The sequence below is a fragment of the Aspergillus chevalieri genome, chromosome 1 (genome assembly GCF_016861735.1).
Source record: "Aspergillus chevalieri M1 DNA, chromosome 1, nearly complete sequence".
NCBI classification, from domain to species: Eukaryota; Fungi; Ascomycota; class Eurotiomycetes; order Eurotiales; family Aspergillaceae; genus Aspergillus; species Aspergillus chevalieri.
This window is the reverse complement of record NC_057362.1, coordinates 4,162,601-4,186,826: the sequence shown is the minus strand read 5'-3', so window position 1 is coordinate 4,186,826 and position 24,226 is coordinate 4,162,601. Positions and strand designations below refer to the sequence as shown.

At 47.8% G+C, this 24,226-nt stretch overlaps 4 protein-coding genes across 4 annotated transcripts; 2 read left to right on the top strand and 2 right to left on the bottom strand.

Annotated features, from left to right (window-relative positions):
• Positions 1 to 711: 711 nt before the first annotated feature.
• Positions 712 to 3,883, top strand: ACHE_11447A (uncharacterized protein; the record flags this gene model as incomplete). The annotated part of the gene is made up of 2 exons (XM_043276017.1): positions 712 to 1,203; positions 1,259 to 3,883. The coding sequence occupies 2 exons, from the start codon at positions 712 to 714 to the stop codon at positions 3,881 to 3,883; spliced, it is 3,117 nt and encodes a 1,038-aa protein (XP_043132567.1).
• Positions 3,884 to 5,367: 1,484 nt separating this feature from the next.
• Positions 5,368 to 6,909, top strand: fgaAT (fumigaclavine B O-acetyltransferase easN; the record flags this gene model as incomplete). The annotated part of the gene is made up of 1 exon (XM_043276016.1): positions 5,368 to 6,909. The coding sequence occupies one exon, from the start codon at positions 5,368 to 5,370 to the stop codon at positions 6,907 to 6,909; it is 1,542 nt and encodes a 513-aa protein (XP_043132566.1).
• Positions 6,910 to 8,273: 1,364 nt separating this feature from the next.
• ACHE_11445S (type I iterative PKS) lies at positions 8,274 to 17,239 on the bottom strand (the record flags this gene model as incomplete). The annotated part of the gene is made up of 6 exons (XM_043276015.1): positions 8,274 to 11,555; positions 11,608 to 15,194; positions 15,247 to 15,676; positions 15,732 to 15,844; positions 15,911 to 16,034; positions 16,088 to 17,239. 6 exons carry the CDS (start codon positions 17,237 to 17,239, stop codon positions 8,274 to 8,276), a joined length of 8,688 nt encoding a protein of 2,895 aa, XP_043132565.1.
• A 1,385-nt stretch (positions 17,240 to 18,624) lies between these two features.
• On the bottom strand, positions 18,625 to 19,195 carry ACHE_11444S (uncharacterized protein; the record flags this gene model as incomplete). The annotated part of the gene is made up of 2 exons (XM_043276014.1): positions 18,625 to 18,813; positions 18,869 to 19,195. The coding sequence occupies 2 exons, from the start codon at positions 19,193 to 19,195 to the stop codon at positions 18,625 to 18,627; spliced, it is 516 nt and encodes a 171-aa protein (XP_043132564.1).
• Positions 19,196 to 24,226: the final 5,031 nt, after the last annotated feature.

The following is a 24,226-nucleotide window of genomic DNA, read 5'->3' as shown; positions in this document are numbered from 1 at the left end:
GTGACGCCTCCCAACGACTTGGTGGTCAGGTTCTCGGTGGTTGGTGGTTGCAGATGAGTGTTTTTTTTTTTTTTTGTTTTTTTTGCCGACAAATAATGTGAGAACTAGGCTACGCCTAGAGTAGTACTCGGAACAAGTCCTCGAAAGCACGTGGCAATTCTGCTGGATGCCCGATGCGTTGGGCATACATTTACGCGGACCTTTATATGCTAGCTTCCGACCTTAGCAGGCGTTCTTTCTTTCTTTCTTTCTTTCTCTCCCTATCGAATCCTTCCTGTATATGGCTAGATAATAGCTTTGGGGGTCTAGCCCCTTACAAATAACTCCCATGGGAGTCCCATGCCACTTCCGCTCCCATCAATGGGACTCGGGAGTACTCCCGTCTCCCGTCTACCCCACTCCCATAGGACCCCCATCACGGAACTCCCATGGGAGTTGTCAAGGTCTAACTCGCTTCACAGAGGGTAGGATATCCCGTAGCATACTTGTATATGCTCATTCTTCTAGAAGCTAAAGATTATGGTAGAGATATATGGATTCTGCTAAGCATCGCGCATGAAAGTGAGGGACTGCAAGAGCTGTATTCTGACTGCGGTCAGACCACCTCAACCATCATATGTCACGTGGCGCTCAGCTGAAGACGATCTCAGGCCAGGCTGGACAGAACTCGCCATTGTTCACTCCAAGGACAACAAAGGACATCGAAATGCAATGCCTGTCTCTTGCTTCGGAAAAAGCTTCATACAGAGCTTCAGAAGGATATTCCAAGAGAAACCTCCCGACAAGCCGGATGACAACCAATCGGATGATTGCTCGCCGAGCGCAGGATTGCCTGTTGTCACTCAAGTCGCTCCCCAGCAAGCAGAAGATCCATGGTTGAGAGCAGAATGGCAGCTCAAGCAGAATGAAACGACGAACAAAATTTTAACGGCATCTGTTGAAATCCTTGAAATCCACTTCGGACTGAACGTTCAGACACATGGGATAACCGGTCGGGAACTCTGTGGTTTCCTGGATACTAAAACTCGCGAGCTGGAAGAGAAAAAGTGGGTGGTTCGCTTTGGTGGTCACAAGCTCGGAGTTGAGGAACAGCTCACAAGAGCATTCCAAAATATCTTGATGGTCAAGGACGTGTATAATACGGCCGCTTCTGCAAGCCCGCCAGCTGCAATAGCCTGCGCCGGTGTTACTATTGGTCTTCTGGTAAGGCTTCTCTTGCCCCAGTCAATGTTGTCATTCAATTCTGAGTCATCCGTAGTTTGTTGTGCAAGCTTTCGAGCAACATGAATGTCTTCTACAAGGCATAGACTTGACTTCTGCTTTAATTCCTCGCCTCCATGCCATGGAAGACATTTACGCGCATTCCGATAAAAGTTCCAGCATTCATTTAGAGGAAAAATTCAAGGAAAACCTCCTCTCCTTATACTCGAAGATACTGGAGTTCCAGACTCGAGCGCTGTGCTATCTATATAAACACACCATCTCTCGAGTTTTCAGAGATATGTTCAAACAAGATGCGTGGGACGGTTTATTGAAGGACATCGAACGACTTGAACATTCAGCACAGAGTTTCACCTCCCTGATACGAGACGCAGACATCAGGCAAAAACTTGTTGAGATTCAAGATTCAGTCAATCAGAATCAGATCTGGAAACTCTCGTCAGATCGAGATGAGAGGATGAAAAACCTCTTCTACCGGCTCTACACCTGCCCTTACCGAGACCGCAAAGACCGGAATGATAAGCGCGTGCCTGGTACATGTGACTGGTTTACCAGCCATGACCAATTTCACAACTGGGAGCAGAGCAATCACTCCAGCCTTCTATGGGTTTCAGCCGATCCAGGGTGCGGGAAGTCAGTATTGACAAAGTACTTGGTTGATGAGTTCCTACCAAACCCTACAAGAACAGTTTGTTACTTCTTTTTCAAGGACGACTTCGCCGATCAGAAGTGCGCCTCGAACGCATTTGCCGCAATTTTACGCCAACTTTTCATGGCGCAGCCACATTTGCTATCTGATTTTGTCTTGAGAAAGCTGGATACCGACGGAGACAAGTTTATTCAATCCTTCAGTGACTTATGGGATATCTTGATGACCATTGCAACTGGGCAGAATGTTGGTGAAATCATCTGCGTCTTGGATGCCTTGGACGAGTGCCAACACGATGACCGCATGCAGCTCATTAAAGCTGTGAGAGACTTTTACTCGACTGACATCAAGAGGCACAATCTCAAGTTTCTTATCACGAGTAGGCCTTATGACCATATTCGCCGCGGTTTCCACAACCTGGAGGCTCGACTGCCCACAATCCATTTAAGCGGTGAAGGCGAAGTCGAGGTCGAGAAAATTTCAAGCGAGATAGACTTGGTCATCGAAAAGCGGGTTAGGGAGATCGGTGCGCAAAGGGGTCTAAAGTCCAATGAGCTCAAATCTCTTCAGAGACAGCTCACCTCTGTTCCCAATCGCACATATTTGTGGGTCAGCCTTACAATGAATGTTATCGAGAAAGACTTGATTGGAACCACAGACGGGGATATCCGTGACGTGATCCATCCTGTGCCCCAAGACGTCAACAAAGCGTATAACAGGATCCTGAATCGAAGTCCTAACCCTGAAAAGGCTAAGAGACTACTGCACATTATCACAGCGGCAAAACGACCGTTGTCTCTTGGAGAAGCTTCTGTGGCTTTGGCTTTTAGTGCAGGGTCCCATGATTCTATTGACGACATCTATGATCACATCGAAACGGACGACAAACGAATCCAAACGGCCATCAGAGATCTTTGTGGGCTCTTTCTGGTGGTCGTAGACTCGAATGTTTATTTTCTCCACCAGACCGCTAAGGAATTCTTATTGCAGAACAACTCTGCAAAAATTGTGGATTCTCAAAGCGGTGAATGGGAACATTCCTTACTGCCCGAAACATCTCACCGGATTCTCGCAGAAGCCTGCACATTATATTTGACTCAAAACATCACACAAGGCCCCTTCTGCACATTCCTGGACTATGCAGCACACAATTGGGTATTCCATTTTCGTGCAGCCAGCATACAAAGCAAGGATCCAGTGGTGAAACAAGGACTCATCCTCTGCGAACCGGGCTCAAAGATTTACGAGACATGGTCTAAGATGTTTGAAGCTCCAGACTTCATATACCTACGGAATCAAAGCTCCATTGTCATTGCATCCTATTTGGGGCTTGCAGCAGTTGTACATCGGCTCCTTGAGATTAGAAAAGTGGATTTGGACTCTAAGAATTTCATTAGAAAGAGACCTTTATCATGGGCAACGCTGCTTGGACATGAGGCAGTGGTGAAGCTGCTACTTGATTCTGGAAAAGTGGATGTCAACTCAAAGGATTCTGATGGTCAGACACCTTTATCAAGGGCAGCAAGATTTGGGCGTGAAGCGGTGGTGAAGCTGCTGCTTGATTCTGGAAAAGTGGATGTGGACTCAAAGAATTATTATGATCAGACACCTTTATCATGCGCAGCAAGATTTGGGCATGAAGCGGTGGTGAAGCTGCTACTTGATTCTGGAAAAGTGGATGTCAACTCAAAGGATTCTGATGGTCAGACACCTTTATCATGGGCAACGCTGCTTGGACATGAGGCAGTGGTGAAGCTGCTACTTGATTCTGGAAAAGTGGATGTCAACTCAAAGGATTCTGATGGTCAGACACCTTTATCATGCGCAGCAAGATTTGGGCATGGAGCGGTGGTGAAGCTGCTACTTGATTCTGGAAAAGTGGATGTCAACTCAAAGGATTCTGATGGTGAGACACCTTTATCATGCGCAGCAAGATTTGGGCATGAAGCGGTGGTGAAGCTGCTACTTGATTCTGGAAAAGTGGATGTCAGCCCAAAGAACTCTGATGGTTGAACACCTTCCAGCAGAGAACGGATTTGAAGCAGTGGTGAAGCTCCTCTGTAATGCTAAGGAAGGCGCATCTCAGTGGCGAACCACTAGGAAGTTGATACCAGTACATCATAGCCTCATAGGCGATAGGCAAATACTATTTATATACTGAGGACATGAATAGTTTGAATCTACATTCAGCTCGATGGTAGGAAGTTTATGCCAACATGTGAGGTTGCGTGAGCCCTCGAAGAAGCACTAAGTAGAAGAAAAGTATGCAAGTATGCATCTTTGCCGATGTCTGTTTCGGGAAACAGTATCGGAGGGGTCACAGTTGGCTCTTAAATTATTGAAAAGAGATTTCACTAGGTATTTATCAGTCACACTATGATGGATGTCGTAGGCCCCGGGCTTGGAAAGTCGTTATATAGAGCTCGCCATATAACACCGTGCAGATGGTATGCAGCTTTACAGACAGGTCTGCCATGACGAGTGTAATCTATATGCGAGAAGGTCTACAATGCCCCAATCTACGATTCCCGTGCGAAAGAAATCGAAGGGTTGTCCACTACAGTTACCAGTAGCCGCAATCTGAGTAGATAGATAAGTCACAGGCTCGGACTAGCAGATACTAACGAAATGATATTCCTATCTAAATTAGTGTAGCCATCGACGAGAATATCGAAGCGAAAGAATTTCTCTAAGGAAAAACCCGATCCGTCGCCCCAGACCTTGAAATTATTCGCTGGGAGCTATATTGCAACACAGAAGAACGTTCCTTCCCAGAAGTCAACTTGAACATAATCTAATCATTTTTATTTCTTGCTGGGAGCGAAAAACAAACCGAACACTGTTTCTTGACGTTAAGAAAGATGTTCTGAATGTATAAATACACAACGCCACCAACTTTTTATAGAGATGGAGTCCGCTGACACAACTTCAGTGTATACAGACCGAACTTCCGCGAAAGTATGGACTGTCTACCGAACCAGGAGAGCGGTCCCCCGTGACAGCCAAAGATATTGATTACCTTCTTTGCCATCTGCTCAAGAATGATGACCACGATTATTCACATGAACGAATGAGAGTTCAGATAGGTTCCGCACTGTCTCTATTCGCTGGCTCAAGGGGCAGGTGCAGCTGTTAAATCGAGCTCTTACCGTAATACAAATGAGTGTAAGTCATGTCCCCCTTAAAATTGTGTATTCCGGGGACACACAGCAATTCAGAAACGTTTCCACACACCGAACCAATCCATTGGTCGGCTACAATCACCTGATTTCGCTGATCTGATAGCGGACTTTGCTCCAACTTCAGGCATTGGCCCGTGAGATCGAAGGTTTCAGCTAAAAATCGCCCCCAAAAATATATACCATACCAAGCTGACTCATCCTATGCAGTCAGCGTCATTTTGGGGCTGTGGGAGGCGGGGAAGGGGGGGGCTTGTTCTTTCCTATACCATCTTATCTCGACACTATCTGACACCTCTCTACCATTCACTCTCTATAATGGCCGACTTCAGCCCCTTCTCCCTCAGTTCATTAGACCACGCCCTCTTGGCCGTATACATCCCCCAGAACCTGTGTTTCCGCACATCAGACCACCAACAATGCCTGTCGCGTCTACAGGCCGGCATCAACCTTTTGCTGACTCGTCTGCCCTTCCTTAGCGGGGAGATAGTCCCCCGGACTGACCATGGCGCCAAACCGGGCGAGCTGCGTGTCCAGCCGGGAAATACCTTTGATGCGATTCCCATGTTGACAATCAAGCATTTTACGGATGTCAGCCTGCCTCCAGTGCTTATTGGGGGAAGCAATTCATTGAAAACTGACCACGCCGTCGCGAGTCTTGACAGTCAGTTTTTTCCGCTGCCGCTAATCTTGCCCCCCTCGGAGCCACGACCGGTCATGCGCCTACAGGCAAATGTCGTGGCTGATGGGGTGATCCTGTCCATGGCCTTCAGTCACTCAGTTCTTGACGGAACGGGCACCGGTGTCGTTCACGAGATGCTGGCTGAGTGCTGTCGTGCGGCAGCAACAGATAGTCTACCATCCCTCCCGACCGATGGCGACGAAGAAGCTGCCTTGCGGAATCGTTTGACGACAGCCGGCGATGGGGGGCATCCGGAAATTGATCACTCGGGGGAGATTGGGCAGAGCTATGCATACGAGAGAAAAGAAGAAAACGAAGATTGCAAAGAAGGGGGCGAAGCTAGCAAACCAAAGTCAATACAGCTACTCGAGGCTGGCCTTCAGACGCGGGCGTTCATCTTCTCCCCGGAGAGGTTGGAGCGTCTTCGAAAGGCGTGTAGCGGGTTCTTGCCTCTCTTGTCCCACCTGTACAGCCAAACAGCAGACAGCACGAGGAAATGGCCCACGTTCCTCTCGTCCAACGATGTTCTTACCGCTCTGCTCGGGGTCTGTATCGAAAGGACACGGGGGAAGAGCGGCGTCGACGTCTCCTCTCCGTCTCGCCACATGACCTTCGCGGTCAACTTTCGCAACCGCCTTACGACACTTCCGGACCATTATCTAGGCAACGCGGTGTTCCCATCCCGAGTGTACTTCAGAATACCCGTCGATGAGCCTCCAAATCTTGACTCACTGGAGAATTTGATCGATTTGCACCGGCTTCAAGGATCTGGAATAGACGCCAGAAGTCTGTTAGAGATCGCCAACCAAGCCTTCCAATCCCGTGCTGGGATTCTGGCCTACGACGACGCATTTCTGCGCAGCTGGATGGCCTTTGTTACTATGCAGCCGGACTATGAGTCCATGAACCTGCGCTATGGAGACACCATCGCCTCTAGCTGGCGTGATTTGAAGATCAACTCGCTGGACTTTGGGCCTGGACTGGGCCAGGTTGACAACTTTGAGCTCAACATCGGCGTTGCCGACGGGGCGTGCACCGTAATGCCAGAGACAAGACTGGACCCTTTGGCGACAGCTCCGAAGGCGCCGTGGGATGTCCGCATTTCTCTCAAGACGCAGGAAATGGCGGCGTTTGAGCGAGACCTGCTGATCGATTGGTTGGCTGACAGGGTGGTATAAACTTACATACATCAAGATAATATATACATATGGGTGGAGTATAGAAGGATTCAAAGGAACGAATCATTTTATCAAAACTTCATCGATTCAGAACTATGTTTAGCGTTTGCCTTTTGTATTGTTTCTAGTATGCCACCTGGGCCATTACTGTATGTATTCATCGCAACAGACCTGAAACAAGGAGCTTTGGTGCGGGATACAATGACAACCAGGCTATATATTTGATAACAGCATAGTAGTTTCCTGCCCGCCATTTGACCAGAGAAAAGTGGGTGCTTTTTTGAAGTGCTTCAACCGATTCAACTGGCTATAGAAATAAACTACCATGCCTATTTGGTGGCCGCAATATTCCGGTGATTACGCATACTATTTTGCTGAGGCAGTCGTAGGTACACGCTATTTTGGTGTCCACTCATAAGCTCAACATGCAGAGGCTCTACTGGAGGCTCGACAGTTGAGATATACTACCCGGCTGCTCAACTTACCAGAGAACCACTCAGCCAAGAAGATCCTTCCAGTGAGCTTCCGAGAAGGATATCAACACGTCAGCCTGGGGAGCAGACCCTAGGGAACCCACAATGGGCTGAGAGAAACAACCGAGGCTCATGGTCCCCGGGACAACACCTCGCTCGACCATTAGCCAATATCCTCCAGCAGACCCATCCGAGGGCTTTGAAAGCACAATACAGATGACCAGTAGCCAGATCCCTGGCCAGCGTAGCTTTACCTCAGGGATATGTACAATGGGCTGTGGAAAGAGCCGGGAAAGAAAAGGAATGGGGACTGGAAGCATTGGAGGAAGCAAGTAGAAGAAGAGAAGGGTAGCAGGAGGGTAGCCTAAGCTGAGAGTCAGCTTAGGCCACACCCACCCTGCTCTGGAACACAAGGACAGCACTTTGCTCGAAAGTCCTGCGCACACAGGTGGTCTGGAGCGAGGAAAATGGTCAGAAAGGTTATAGAAGGGGGTGCCACCTCGGGAACTCGTAGGGACAAGAGGCCAAAAACAGCTACGAGCCTCGAGTTTATGGAATATGGTCTGTCATAGCTCTAGGGCTCGGTATGGACAATAAACCTTATTAAATAATAATAATATAATAATAATACCTTTTACTGCTTCTATCTTCCTACTAGACAGTCATCACTAGAGCTCCAGGTCGAGCTACATGCATTTACTAGATTTAAAATATACAGTTCTATACTGAACAGATGTTATCTGGCTTCAACAAGATTGCCTTAGCAATCATGTATAAAGGGGCAAGTCATACTATACAAGACATAAACGATTTTGGAAACAATAAATATTACCATGATTTGTATCATCATAAACGAAGACTAATCTTACAATATTATATATGGAACAACCCTCAAACGACATCATTTGTCTCCGCAGCCGCAGCCTCCCAATGAGTGTAGTATGTCCGGAGCAGCTCTCGCCTAGGCTTGACGTTCAAAATTTCCGGAGAGTCCGCCAACGCCCGGCGCAGATTTGTGGTTTCATACGTGGACATCCCGCCTGTGGTATCCCACCAGATCAGACTGTCCGCCAGTCGTTCTTGGAGCATCGGAGTCGCTACTTTCATACCCTGTTTGCCTCTTTCTCTAAAAATCTGCAGCCACTCGGCCGATGAGACTGCTCGCAGCGGACTAGGGCAGCAGTCGCTCAATAGCTCGAATGTATCAGCCATTGTGATGGTTTCATCTTGATCTGGGAGAACGACATTGAAGGCATGGCCGTGATTCTCTTGAGACTGGGAGATATGCAAGATTGCTGCACACACATAGTCGACTGGGACGATCTGGTTGCGTTGCGGAGGTGGGATGGGGAAAGCTCCGAGTTGGATGCAGTTGGTCATGAGGCGACTGAACAGGTCTTCAGGCTTGTCGACTCCTGTGCCGCTGTGACCCGTCACAAGCCCTGGGCGATAGATGGTTATAGGGAAGCCGTTGGCGATTGCATTCCACACAATACTCTCCGCAACAAGCTTGGTTCTGGTATATCCAACATGCAACTCAAAGAATTTGCGTTCAAGCATGACCCTTTCGTCCTCGGGGATAGTGCCACCGGAGAGATACGCTGAGGGACCGCACGCTGCGATACTAGAGCAGTAATTCAAAGGCTTCAGACGGCCAGCATTGACAAAGTCTAGCACATTGAGAAGTCCAGTGATATTAGCATCACGATGAGCAGAGTAAGGAAGGGTATAGTTGACATGGGCTGCAAGGTGGAAGACAACGCTCGATGTCTGAGCGTGGTGGTCGAAGTCTTCCTTTGACATTCCCAAGTTCGGATAGGCAATACTGCCAGGGACCACAGTGACCTTGCTCAGACCATCGAGGGGCAGGCTGTATCGGGAAAGTGTCTTTTCAATCCGCCGTTTGCCTGACTCGGGATCAGTTGTTCGAACCAGACAAGTGACGCTCTTTACTTGCGGGAGAGCAAGGAGATCCAATAGGAAAAATGCGCCCAAAAATCCTGTTGCACCAGTCAAGAAGATTCGCCCTTCGGATTCGGAGCACCAGTCAGGGATAGGTCCAGGAAGAGGTCGCAAGTCACTACCCAGCTTCATGTCCTCCAAACAAACTTCCAATTCATCCGGTTCAGCCGAGGATGGCGGGGTATTTGGACTGGAAACTTCTTCTCCATCACAGTGTTTCTTGCGCAGCGTCTTCACCGCAACAGTGGCAAGCCCTCCAACGGTGCCAGCATTCGATATCTCGACCAGGGAGATGTCGATGGCGGCGTTACGGCGAAACCAACTGCGAATTTCAATGCCCATTAATGAATCGATTGCAATATTGGCAAGCTCCTCTTTGCTCATGTCCTCCGAATAGGCAAGATGAGCAGCGACAACCTTACCCAACTCGACTGTAATCTTGTCATGGGTGGATTGCTCATCCAGCAATTTGGGATTTTGTTCAATTTCGTTCAGAAGGGAGCGTAACTCGTGGGACCTAGAGACAGTTGTTGCTTTGCCGCTTACAGCAGCATTCCGCCAACGGCTGAAACGACCCTCCTGCACCATAGGTTCCACACCGGGAGTCGCTGTTCCCATGCCCAAGAGGAGTTGCGATGAGTGGTGAGGGAATTGAGAGAACACGGAAATTTCTAAAGCTTGAAGTAGATTTCTTTCTCCGAGGATCTGACCATCGATGGTAGTGATGGCTTTCAACGTTTGTGGGCTTTGCTCAGCTGCGTAACCGATATCTCCCATGAAACCAATATCAAGTACACTTGCTGGTAGTCCTTGCGAGTGACGATATGTGACAAATGAGTCGAGGAACGTATTGGCTGCAGCGTAATTGGCCTGGCTGCCAAAACCCATGATACCTGTGACAGAACTGAAGAGAACAAAGAAGTCAAGTGGGATGTTGTGGAGCTCGAAATGGAGATTCCATGTTCCTTGAACCTTGGGCGCCAGGACGGCTGCCCATTCCTCGTAGGTCATTTTAGAGAACATTTGATCCCTGAGTACCATTGACATTTGGAGTACGCCTGCGATGGGGCGTTTTGCTGCAAAAAGAGCCCGCTGGACATCTCCATTGTTGGAAACATCACCAGTCACCACAGTCGCGCTGACCATGCCGTGGCTTTCCAGGTCTTTGATAAAGCCTTGAGCATCAGGCGACTGAGCACCGGACCGAGAGAGAAATATGAAATGGCGAGCGCCCTTTTCGACCATCCAGATACTCACAGCTCGACCAAGTCCTCCGAGCCCACCGATCAACAGGTAGGAGGCGTCCGATCTGAAGATTGAAACGGGGTCATGTATCTTGGTGATTGGCAGACTTTCTGGGTCCTCGGGCATTCTCACTACAATCTTCCCCATGTGCTGGCCCGTTTGCATGTGACGGAATGCTTTGACAATATCACAAGCGTCGAACACCGTCACCGGTCTGATTGGTGCCAATTTCCCCTGCTTGAAGTAATCGGCGAATTGATCAGCCAGGCTCCGTAGCGCCATCGGATTCTCAAGCGATAGCATTCTGAGATCCACGCTAGAGAAGGAACGGTGGTTGAGGAAGACATCCATGTCGAGTTTGCCGTGGCCCAAAAAGTCTCGCTTTCCGATTTCGACCATCTTGCCGAATCTGGCGACGCATTTCCACGAGGCATGAAGGAGTTCACCAGACAGAGAGTTCAGCACCAGATCAACACCGCGTCCATTTGTCGCCGTAAGCACGCCCTGCAAGAATGATGTGCTTCTGGAATCAAAGATATGGTCTGCTGGGATTTTCATGACATCAGTGAGATGGCGAACCTTATCACTTGTCCCAACCGTGGCGTATATTTCTGCCCCGATCATTCTACAAACCTGGATTGAAGCCAGTCCAACGCCTCCGCAAGCTGAGTGGATCAGGACCGATTGGCCCTTTTGGAGGTTTCCAACCGTGATCAGACAATATATCGCCGTGGCGAAAATAATTAATACGGCCGCCGCATCTTCCATGGACATTTCTCCGGGGAGATGATGGCAAAGAACAGCCGGGACCACTACTTTCGTGCTGAAGAGCCCATCAGTGAGACAAACGACTCTGTCGCCGACTCGCAAATGCTCAACAGACGATCCTACGCGGCGAACAATTCCACTGCCTTCGAAGCCCAACTGATCCGTATCTCCCAGAAAGCCCATGGTGATCATCATGTCCTGTGCAAGTTAGAAAGTGGCCAATGCTATACATGTTATAGAGCAAGCTCACCCGGAAATTTAAACCAACGTATTTTATATCCACTTCAACTTCATCTTCTTTCAATTCGGGTGGTGAGATTGGCGACATGGACATCGCCCACCGTAAAGAATCAAAAATTCCATTGAATTTGATATCCAATGACCTTGGTGCCGCTCGGTGTGGCAGGCCAGCCAGCTGTTGATCCAATGAAGACCATTGAAGCCTCGGCAAAAGAATCTTGCCATCCTGGAGAGCATATTCATAATCTGCATCCAGCCAGGGCCGATCGGATTGAACCCTCGAAGCCTCAAGGATCTTGAGAACGGAAGCGACGGCAATGCCATCAAACCGGTCAATTTCCATAGTCGCAAACTTGTGACCCAGTTCTGAACGCAGTGTTCGAGCCATCCCCAACACCAATGAAAAACGAGGATCTTCACAAGTGATTTGGACACTCCTTGTGATCCAAAGGAGATGATTACCAGCTAACTTAGATACGTAGCTTTGAAACAGCAAGAATTCATCGGCTGACAGGTGCTCGAAGAATGGGCCTTCAAGGTCGATGAGAGAAATAATATCCGACCCAGACCGGGGTGCGTCCTGCAATGTGTGCCATGTCACCGCATAGCCTGCAAGGGAAAGCGCTTTTTCGACCTCTCGGCCCCATTCTGAGATATGTGACAAATAGAGTAATCCAATTTGCCCCCCTTCCTTATTCATGTCGACAGTTTTGGCTCCCGACAGGAACACCCCTACGTGGCTCAAGCGTCTGTCATTGGCATATCGCACGGCGTCCACACCGGTGAAGTTTGCCTTGATCAACTCTTCATGCCACCGCTCTTCAGACAATGCTGGACCGTCAATGCGACCGTCATTCTCTCCGAGCCACCAGCCAGGCAAGACCCCCATGAGGAAATTGATCAAAGGAACATCCCCACTGAGCTCTTGCATGAGTAGACGTCCACCGGGGGCCAGAAGCTTGCGGACATTCTGTAGTGTGCTGGATATCTGAGGCGTTGCATGAAGCACATTGCCAGCTAGGATCAGATCATAGCTTTCCGGAGTAAAGCCCTGTCCTTCTGGATCGCGGGTGATATCAAGGGTTGCGTATTCGACGGCATCGTACTCTTGAAATCTCTCTTGAGCATCTCCTATAAAACCCGCCGATATGTCCGTGAATGTGTATTGGGAGTAAAGCCGGCCACTGGCTGGACTGAGAGCCTTGAGGGCAATCGCTGTCAAGCCACCGGTTCCAGCGCCAATCTCGAGGATCCGAAGCTTTGGATTGGATTGACCCAGTAATGCGAGGAAGTCTTCACAGGGTGAAGCCGTAGCCATGGCGTCAAAGAAATCTTTCATCCCATCATCCTGCATGAGGAGTTCGAGGGGACTGGTGCGACCTTCCAAAATGTCGTGCAGCGCAAAGCAGAGTCTTTCGGCGAGTCGGTGAGAAATCATCATCGCAGGATGGATTTCGCGCATTTCTTTGCGCAATGCATCGGCGTAGGGACCGTGATGGCCAAGGACAGAAACATCCACTTCCCTCATCTCCGGGACCAAATCAGATGACTGTTCCTGAATCTTATGATACAGATCTTTCAGCCAGGTGTGATATCTCTTGAGATGATCCGCGGTGGGAGTCGACTGCCTTGTGCGACGATATGCTTCAACCACATATCCACTCGTTGCCCTTGCCCCCAGCTGCCCGTTGAAAAGTGGTTCATGAGGTGGAAGCTGCTTTTCAAGGGGGATATAGTCAATATGTGGCATCCAGTGTACATTTGATGCCAGCAGCGCATTTGAGCCATCCGACTCAGAATCATGAATGCCGAAGAAGAAGGCCCCTTCCAAACGAAGATTCACCATACAGTCTGTGAAGAGAGTCGACGATCCTTGTATGGTACCACCGGTGGTCTCGCAGACAACGTTCAAGTCCATTGGCCCACGGCCTTCACTAATGTATAGAGACTCGATGGCAGTAGGAAGACACATCTTTGTCATTCGACGCGAGATGCCCTGTGTCGCTCCTATTATAAGGAGTTGCAGACATTCGTCAATCACGGTCGGATGGAGAGCATAGTAACTGCGGGGCGGCGGTTCACTTCCATGTACAACTGCAGAAGCCTGGAGAGTAGTTGGACTGGCGGTGATCTGCTCAAGTCCCCTGAAATGGGAGCTATAGTCCAAGCCACGTTTTTTCACCTCACGGTACCATTTGTCGGCGTCAACCTGACGGGAATAGATCTGCCTTCTGGGGACATCATGTTCCTGGTCAGGTCCTCCGCGAACCTGGCCGACGACATGTTTCTTCCATTTTCCGTTTTGATAGGCCGAAATGGTAAAGTCGAACCACACGGAGTCGACAAGATCTGTGAGTTTCACAGGTCGCAGATTTGTGAATATCTCTGCAGTGTCCTCTAGAATCAGTGCAGTTCGGATGAATACATTCCTCAGGGAGAAGTCCGTGGATCCAGTCAATTGCCGCACAGCTTCACCTGCCATGGCAAGATAACCAGCAGCAGGAAAGACAACATCAGTGCCAAGTACATGGCCCATCAACCACAAGACGTTTTCTATTTTCAGAACATTCCGCCAAGATGGCTCCAAATGGTTTGACTCGAGTGTCCGCGAGCCTAGCAACTCGTGGTGGGGAAATTGGCGATGTCTCCAGTCATGAACAATACGAGGCTCATCCCAATATATCTCGTTGTGCTGCCACGAATATGTGGGGAGTTCTGTCACGACCTTGCCTTGTGGAATGAGAGAATGAAGACTGATGGATGCACCGTGCGTGTAGAGGTTCCCAGCTGTGGCCAGAAGACTTCTCCATGGTTCTTTGCCTCTGACAATAGTCGGGATATAGCGGTGCTCTTTGGTATTAGCCTTGGCTAGTGACTGCCGGATAGGGCCAGACAGCGCTGAGTGTGGTCCAATCTCCAGGAAGAGCTTTGACTGGTCGTCGTCTTTCAGGATCCTTTCGATTGCTGTGTTGAAGAGGACGGGGGATTGAAGGTTTTTCCGCCAGTACCTGGGGCTCAGAGTTGACGGGTCCGATACGATGGTTCCGGAAACAGTAGAGTACATGGGGACCATTGAGGGCTGGTATGAGAAATAGGGAGAGACCATCTTCTCATACACTTCCCCAACGTCAGCCATGTGGTGTGAGTGGTAGGCCACATTCACGGCGAGTTTCCGGCAGAATGTACCCTGGTCGTCAGCATGGATATCATCCAAAACCTCATTGAGGGCATCGATGTCGCCTGATAGCGTGACAATATCCGGACTATTATCGCAGCCGATGACGACGCCCGGCTTCAGGAAACGCCGTGCCTTTTCGGAGCCAAGACCAACAGCTGCCATTCCACCCGGACGCTCAGAGGACAGATTCTTCATCGCTTGGCCACGGAAATAAGCGATGAGAATCGCCACCTTAGCGGATATTGCACCCGATGCATAGGCGGCTGCAATCTCTCCACTGGAATGCCCTACCACTGCATCAGGCGTAATACCCCAAGTCCGAAGAAGATTAACAAGAGCTATTTGAACGGCTGTACAGAGGGACTGTGCAAATTCCGCTTCTGCGACTCGACTTTCATCGTCGCATTTCAAAAGCTCGTCTAAATTTAAACATTATTAGATTTGGTCTTTTGATACAGAGTGCAAGCATACCTTCAATAGACCACAACGGTCTGCTCTCTAGCCCTTGTAAGACTCCATCCATCATCTGAATATCTTCCCGGAAGGTTTGGATTTGTTGGATCAGTTCCCTGCCCATTCCAGGCCACTGGGCACCTTGGCCGGTAAATGTGAAGATGATAGGTTCCTTGACAGACGTGGACCTTTCAAACGACGAGACTTTCCCGTCCCCGTCTGCGAGCGCAAATGCCCGATGCGCCATGTGTTCTCGTCTAAAACCCAAGGTATATGCAACGTCGCCCAAGGATGACTTTGCCGTCTCAAGATACTTCTGGAGATTCTCAATCTGGCCATTCAATGAATCTTTTGATTTTGCAGAGAGAACCAGAAGTCGGAGGCCCTGGTCATCTACATCTGTAGATATGGCATTCTGTTGCAGGGAAGAAGCAGAATCAAGGATAACCTGACAATGTTAACTTTTATACTTCAAATACAGAGATCCATGGGAGGCAAGTTACATGAGCATTTGTTCCGCCAATTCCGAATGAATTGATGCTTATTCTTTCGCTTCGGTCCGTTGGCCAAGGGGTAGGCTCCACGGCCACCTTCAACTTTGCCTTTTCAAACGGGACTGGTTGGTTTCGGTTAGTATTCAGACTTGTAGTTCTAAGCTAGCTGGGCTAGCAGGATGGCATACTGTTCGGATTTGGATTGTGGAAGTGAGCATTGGGCGGAATTGTCTTATTCTCCAGCGCCAAAACACTTTGTATAACACTCGTGATTGCAGATGCACCTTCGGCGTGTCCAACATTGGGTTTCACCTTTATTTTTCATTAGCCTATGGCGGGTTGCAAACGCTGGTCATGGTACATACCGCTGCAATGTGAATGCCTTTTTCCCCAAAAATCTTCGCCACAACAGATGTTTCTGCTACATCTCCGACAGTCGTCCCTGTGCCATGGCACTCGAATAACGCAGTTGATGACACTTCAAGTCCTGCCTTCCTATACGCTCTTCTGATCAACCTCTCTTGCGCTGCATGCCCAGGGGTTGAAATGGTAGGGGTCTTCCCATCGCAGTTTACCGCGCTGGAGCGAATAACAGCTCGGACAGGGTCACCATCCCGAAGAGCTTTATCCAAAGGCTTGATCAATATAGCATTGATGGCCTCTCCTCTTCCATAACCTTCTGCTGCCGCATCAAACGTCCTGCAAAGACCACTCTTTGATATCACCATATTATCTGACATTGATGTCGACATGGTTGGTGTAAAGATGAGATTGGTGCCTGCCACCAAGGCAGAAGAGCATTCACCAGAGTAGAGACCCTGGCAAGCCTCATGCAGTCCTACCATGGACGATGAGCAGGCTGTCTGAATCGTCACACTTGGGCCTCCAAGATCGTACTCATACGAAACACGGTTCGAGAGGGCATAGGGGCCGGCTCCAACAACCCGATACCGGTCATGATCCTGGGGGTCCCTTATCTTCACGTCCAGCCAATCCTCGCCAAAGACACCGACATAGCATCCGATGTTCTTTCCTCTCCATCCCGTTTGGCCCCCATTCTCCATACACTCCCAGGTAACCTCTAGTAACATTCTTTGTTGCGGATCAAGCTTTGCAGCCTCAATCTTACTGATCCCAAAAAACTCTGGGTCAAATCGCCTGATGTCATGTTCAAGGAAGTATCCGTTCTGTGTTCGAATCGCACCCGGTCTAGAGTCTTCATGAAAAGCATCAATGTTGTATCGGGTATCTGGAACTTTGCACATCCCATCGCGTTTATTGATCAAGAAGTCCCAGAATTCCTTCTCGCAGCTCACGCCCCCGGGCAGTCTCATGGCCATGCCCACAATTGCGATGGGGAAGGGAACGTGAGTGTCGTCGGTATCGGCGTCATCTGGATGGGGTGGGGTTCCCTCGTCGGTTTCGAAGTTGCTTGCAACAACATTTCCCGGTGTTTCATTCGATGATTGATTCAAAGGCACTTCCTGGGTGAGCGCATCACTGATAAATTCCCCCATTTCTGTGTTGTTCGTTCAGGGTGAAGAGCCGACAGGTGGGATAAGTGTGTGAAGGCAACACTGGAAATATCAGGAAGCGATGAAGAGGGTAGAAATTTTGACTTGTGAAAGTACCGGAAATATGGGCGATGCAACAAACCACAACAGATTAATATAGCTGTGAGTCTGTAGATCGGGTTCGGGAGAAAATCAACACACAAATTGAAATTGACTGGCTGCATCAACTCCGACTATGCAGGGCCTTCCCCACAGAGTCCCATTTTAATTAGCGTTCGTAACCTGGGCATCTCCACACACCATTCATATAGTAAAACCATTGCTTTTATCTACCGCATATCTCTGAATTATCACCAATTAGATGCAATCATCACTTTTGACAAGGGATTCCTTCCTATATACTATTTAGTCTAAATGCATATGCACCATGTAATAGTACTCTTTACATCTTTCAGCTGCTCATATTCCGACTGTCTATCACACACCGATGGTTTTTTAATCTCCGTGTTGGCGATGTTTGTATTAGTCTTATCGTATTGTTTCGCAATACCCAAAATTGTGTGTGTATGTGGAATCAGAAATTTCTCACTCTTGCATTCTAAACAAATTGACATAGAGTGGAAGATATCGCGGTACTGGTAAATCTCTCTACCCTCAAACGCGACACGCGGATGGATCGACGCATTATTGCTCTCGAGTTGACCCTTCACTTTGATGGTTAATGGTTCTAGGGACTCTATGTCGATCCCTCATTATTGAACTTTATGAAGAAAGTGAACAGCTTTCTTGACTAAATCTATGCTTACGCAGCTTTCAGCTTTCAGCTTTCAGAACTAGTTACGGCATGCATGTGGCTGGTGGGTACACTGGTCTTGTCGCTGGGCCTATTGAAGTGATATGTTGATTCACTTCTCTATCAATGGAAAGTCCACATTGATTGTACCGAATACTACTTATCGATGGCCCATTCTGTTGATTATTTGATCGGTCATTGGAGAGGACGCTGATGGTAACTGGTGGTTTACGTTGCGTCTGAAAAGGGAGGTCTAAGGGGGAATCGAGGGGAAACCTGCAGGTATGAACAGGTAACCTCTCTTTAAGTGGTTATGTTTGCTAATATTGTACTGGCGACGACAATCCTCGTTTCAATTGATGGCTAGTTATGATAAGATATTACAGGGTGAAGTAATCACGTTTCAATATTTACAGCCATGTGTTTCGAACTCTCGAAATTCAATTCATGGCCAAGAAATGGATAAGTATCAAACAGATCAATATCAAGCAACATCAAGAAGGCCTAGTAAAGCGAGCTCTTTCCGAAGACATCCTATATTCGAGCCTTATCTACTGTCATGTATCCGCCATGCCCCTCATCCAGCCGACAGGGTTCAGGAGAATTTCGCAATTGCCTTATCGAATTGGTCTCCGAGAGTCTTGATAGGGCCATCGAGTTCTGAATGGTTCGCTGCTGGAAGCTTCTGTTTAGACATGGTCTCAAAATGAACCGATTGACCAGCGAAGGTTCGTAAAAGGACTTCCGCGATCATGGTCAGACCCGCTTCGTCTATACTATCGGCCTTCATTAGGGTCAGCATATCATATTTTAGTCCGAGAGACTTGTCTTTCCCATACCTTTGAAGATACGGTGTTCAAAGCATCACCAACAAGCACATGCATATCATGGTAGTGGTCCAAGAAAGCCTGGACTTTATCCGCTGGGAGAGAATCCAAATCTGCAAGCTCTTTATTCGAGTTGGTGCTGCTCGTCAGGAGGCTGACCATATCGTAGCCGCAGGTCAAAATCTGCACGACGCCGCCGTTGAAAGACTGGAAACAGTCACGGGCGGAGGAGACTCGTTTTTGCAAATTCTCAAAGTTCGAGAAAACAGTGTCCGCGTTGGTGGCAGCCAAAGCAGCAGGGGCCAGAAGGGCCGATACCAGGACCTGTTTGACCAACATTGTAGAGGCAATTGTGGTGTTAAGTCTGGTGTACCTCGAGTGCAATCTGTTACCTTATGCTCTTATAAGGCCCCAGAGTATATCATGCCCAACCCATGACAGGGGAGGGGATAATCACCAGCTGCGTGGGTACGAAAAAGGAAATACGGTGGCACGCCAATAGTTCGGGTGATCACATCCCATCTTTTGCATAAGGAAAACCTAATCCCAGGCGCGCAGGATGATCGGAACCATTGACACCTTGATATTATCACCAAATGGTGTCTTTTTGAACGGGCAGTCAGCTGAAAACAGGTGGTATACGGACTACTGCTTGGATAGGAAAGTAGGATCCAAATAGGAGTGGAGCAAGTCCACTGTGGGGTAAACAGGGCAAACTATGTATTGAGCTGGACCAGGTCAAGTCCTCTGTGAGGTCTCCGGCTGAACGGAGAATCATCAAATTTATGAATGCTGCACACGATCATGTCTTGTCTTAGAGCACTACATCACTGTATCTGAATATGGTTCGTCATACAATGGCTATCCTGTACTTATTATCATAGAATAACCAGTACAACTGAAAATGTACTTGAACATAAATTTCATCCAAAGGTATTCTACTATATATTCTCAAAGTTGAAAAATCTGTCCCCGACCTGATAGATTTATAACTGATAGATTAGGACAGATGAGTAAGTGGGTCACCTCTCCGACCGCAGTTGTTAAATGAAGCAATCCAACCACAAAGAAAATATATTTTTACATAAAAACTAGTTAGACATAATTGCGATCAGGTCATTATCTTTGTGACAGTCCTATTCAATAAAATATATTGGTAGACTATCTCGCGAACTGCTAGCATGAGGAGGAAAGAAGAAAGAACGCTGTGCCTGCCAGCATATTGCCTAGATCACTTCCTATTTGAAATCTCTTTCTAATGTACCTGCCTATGAATCCTAGTGTTTTTCAGCAAGCAAAAAGCTGAAATTACATAGTTATAACTAGTTAGATTTTGCATAAAATATGCCTGTCATGGGGATTTCTATGTTTGTCTGTTTCTAAGACACTGTTCTTAACCGGACCACACTGGTGCAGTCCTAAGTGTCACGGGCTCGGAATAGTAGATAATAACGAAATGATATTCCTATCTAAACTATTGTAGCCATCGACGAGAATATCGAATCTGAAGAGGAAAAGAAAAGAAAGAAGAATCTATTTACACAAAGAAGTCTTATATATGGTTGTGTGTGGCCTCGCTAAGCAGCTGTTTGTCTCGATTGCTTTCATGGCATTGTTTGCCATGTTGACAATGAATGTTCATGAAGGCACTGAGCTGAGCCGTCACACTAAGGTCCCATTTGGAAGCTTAACTGTCCTCCTGGTTTCAAGCCCTCTGGTTTATTCTGCCCAATCTGCAAACAAGATAGATTTTTTCATAAACTGGCTGATATCCTTCGCTCTTTCTTCCTCCTCCTTGAACAGAGTCCATTCATCCGAGGTTTTCACTTGGCTCGGCTGGTAGGAAGTGGATTGCATCCAATATGGGCACTTTTTGATGACTGTAACTGCTTCTGTATGCGAAATCTGAACCATACCACACATAGCTTCAAGCAATCACTACAGTAAATCCGTATGTTGCGGTGCTTTAGCTCTGCATTACATAGTGCCTCCACACGAGCAGCTTAAGGGATGGCAGGTAGATCAGAAGTAGGATAGATTGGCAAGCACCGCCGGTTACATTCCAAGGACCATTCATAATAACGCCGCTGAATCGGTTTAGTGATATATCCAATCTTGATAAACCCTTTGTTGCCCTCAACCTCATATGCGTATACAAGACCTTCCGCTCGTTCTTCCTTTTTCAATGAGGTAAACATGATTCTCTGAATTTCGGTAACGGAGGACTTGTAATCATTCGGTCGCTCAGGCATGGAGATGATGTTGAACCGGGAAGTGTCATATTCCTCCAGAGCCGGCGTTAAATACCTCGAGCGACCTTGGACTGATGTTCTTGGGCTTTGTACACCCATTTCAGTATTTGTTCTGCCTGAGAGTGCTCTGTCTTCCTTACCAGGCTGGGTTATGTCTGGTGCTTTACCCTCAATAGACGTGATGATTTCTTCTGATGATGGCTGTGTTGAGTCCATCTTGCTGCGGATATGCATGATCGCTCGCTTCCAGGTTCCCACTTGTTTGAGACCTTGACTTTCGACGTGGTTATGACAGAACCTATTCTCTCTAAGAAATTGAAGAAATCTCTCAAGCTCATCATTGTCGATATAGCATTCTGGATTCATAATGTCCTTGATTGTTTTTGTACATCTCTGGACCTGTCGTCCACGAATTTTCCAGCAACAGGGTTCGTTCTTCCTGTTTATTTCAGCGCAGTAAACAGAGATTTCGCGCAAAACTTATTCAATCTGCTCCTCAACTGATGCATTATGTGTGAGATTGCCGTATCCAGGAGGAAAAGCTATTGCCCACTGGTCAATTCGATATCACCGATCTTTGTCACCCCGGTGGAGAACACAGTGTACAACTTTTGCCAGCTCATGGAGCTCGGTTCGGAGGTTCAGTGACGATTGTGTTAGGGATATCAGGGCCTCCAGCTTGGAGTTAACATTCGCTTCTTCGCATTTTACAGGCACCCTACAGGGGTTTCCTGTTGTTTTTGTACGGGATCCACATCTCCCATTCCCAAGATTCAAGCCAATCCTCAGGCTCTGAACATCCAACTGAGGCTTCTTTTCCAGCACGACATGTTGCACGTACCGCAGAGGACTTGGGCGGTGTGGTGAGCCGGGGAGGATCGGTGCTTGAGGAATCGAAAGTATCCTTAGAGTTTGTAGGTGGGTATCGTAACATCGATTCGGAGGCTATGTGTTCTTGCGTGTACAAGGGTGTGAATGTAAAGATCCTGGGAGATACAAGAAAGGTATAGCAAAAAAGTAATTGATGAATATCGGTCTACTAGACTGAACAGTATTTGACTGCTGGGCAGCATTCTGGGAGCTTTATCATCTCCTGCTTACGCTTGGAATAATGGAGTGGGGTATCGGCGATTAGCAGGATTTGTTGTCACGCAGGAGCCTGACTATGGAGGAAGTCGCAGCGCTGATATGCCATATAACCTGACAACAGAGCGCAGCTGCCGGAACAGAAGTCGAACTTTGGAAATTCAAGATGGATCTTCTTGGGTGGTGCCGAACAAATGAAAGGCTAAAATCATGAAGACCGACAATTTCAACGGTTGATTATATATCTTTGCGCCTTAATTACCGTCGCCCTGCAATAATGGCTTAGCTGATGAGGGTAGTGTCGAGTACCTTGTTGATTCTTTCTTCAGTCAATTTCTATAGTATCTACTTGACACAATCCGAGCTTTGGGCCATCCATGAGAGAAAAAGGCAAGAAGAGTTCGTTTTTCTTGTGCTCACTTACTTTGTCAAGGGGGCAAATCTGTTTGTGGCTATGTACAGATGCCAAGATAGCTCAGTGTTTTGAAGTTGGAAAACGAGTGCCAATTATCAGTCGCTTTAGCATGCCATGAGATTGGAAGGATTTCTGCGCGATGTTGGGTGATTGCTCACCCTCTCTATAGCGCACTCACCCAGGCTCACTCCTGGTCGCGACCAACAGCAACCAGCTAAGAATTACCTTGCAATGAAAACTAGCACATGCGACCATAGGGTGTGGAAAACAGGACTTCCCGTCCGCTCAGCCGTACTTAAGCCACCTAATCCGCACGGTCAATAGTTAAAAGAACCGTAACCTCAATATTTTTCTGGAACCAAGAAATGGGGCTGGTGTGGGGTGATAGGGTTGCGATGCAATAAGGAAGTCCTCGCACTGGGAGTGCTCAAAAGGAAAAAACGGGTTCATTATCATAGCCCAGCCAGGTCACCGTATGAGAGAATGCACACCTCGTCGTGAATGCATACCCACCTTCCTTCTAAGTAGCTAATATGTATATCCACCGATGTATACAGTCCGGGCTCCTTGGGCAATTTGGAGCCAAACACAGTAAGGAAATAGGTCAGGCAAAGCACTTAGGTCTCTGGGTAAATAGCAGCTAGAGGGCCTGGGCAGCCCCGGATTCTCAGGACTCTGAATGGAGCCGGGCCATGTACTCTGTACAATAACTTAGGTATCATGGTGGTTGCAGATGACGAGGCCTCGTTTTTTGGGTCGCGTGTCACGTTCCTGCTGATTAATGGCCTTGGCGGTCATGTGACTAAAATACAGACGGAAACGGCCTGTGTAAAGTTTCAGTCCGCGTCACTAATTTCAACTACCTTACATGACTTCCCTATCCATCGAAACGTCTATGGATTTAATAAAAACCAATGTACATGCGATTGGAATATAGATTCTAATCAATTGATTCAGAGGTGCTATATTTGGTACCTGTATGAGACAGCCAATAGCTACCTGAAGTTGTTTGCCGGCAAAAATATATATATTTGTTGCGGAATAAATTAGGGTCACAAATCTCACATATAGATTGTTCTTCAGCACTTGCTGGCTACTGATAAAAAGATACAATGGAAAAATAAAAGGCAGTGAGATGATGAAGGCTCAACATTACTATATAAACAGTTTCTGGATGCTTGTTGAGTACTTGCTAATCAGTTTGCTGCTGTTCCTGAATTTGAATCCGCTGCCTCATAAGTGTAACGGGCTAGGCCCGAAAGGCACCTCGAACCATAAATGGTTCTCGATTGAAGCTATTCACAAGAGCGTGCCGAAGTCAGGTGATCGTAGATCACCTGATCACGAGTATATAAATCCACCGCCAGCGTGTCTTTCTTTCTTTCTTTCTTTCCTTTCCCCAACGAGTTCTTTTGTACATATCTATATATTAGATAGCAAGGCTTCGGCCCATTACATTAGAACTCGTTCGCCCTCATCTATCTACTTATTTATTGAACAACGGATTACGCATCGGATTGAACGCGCAACGGATCGTACATCGCACACTGGACACACTGGACACACTGGACACACTGGAAACACTGGACACACTGGACACATTGAACGATTGGACAT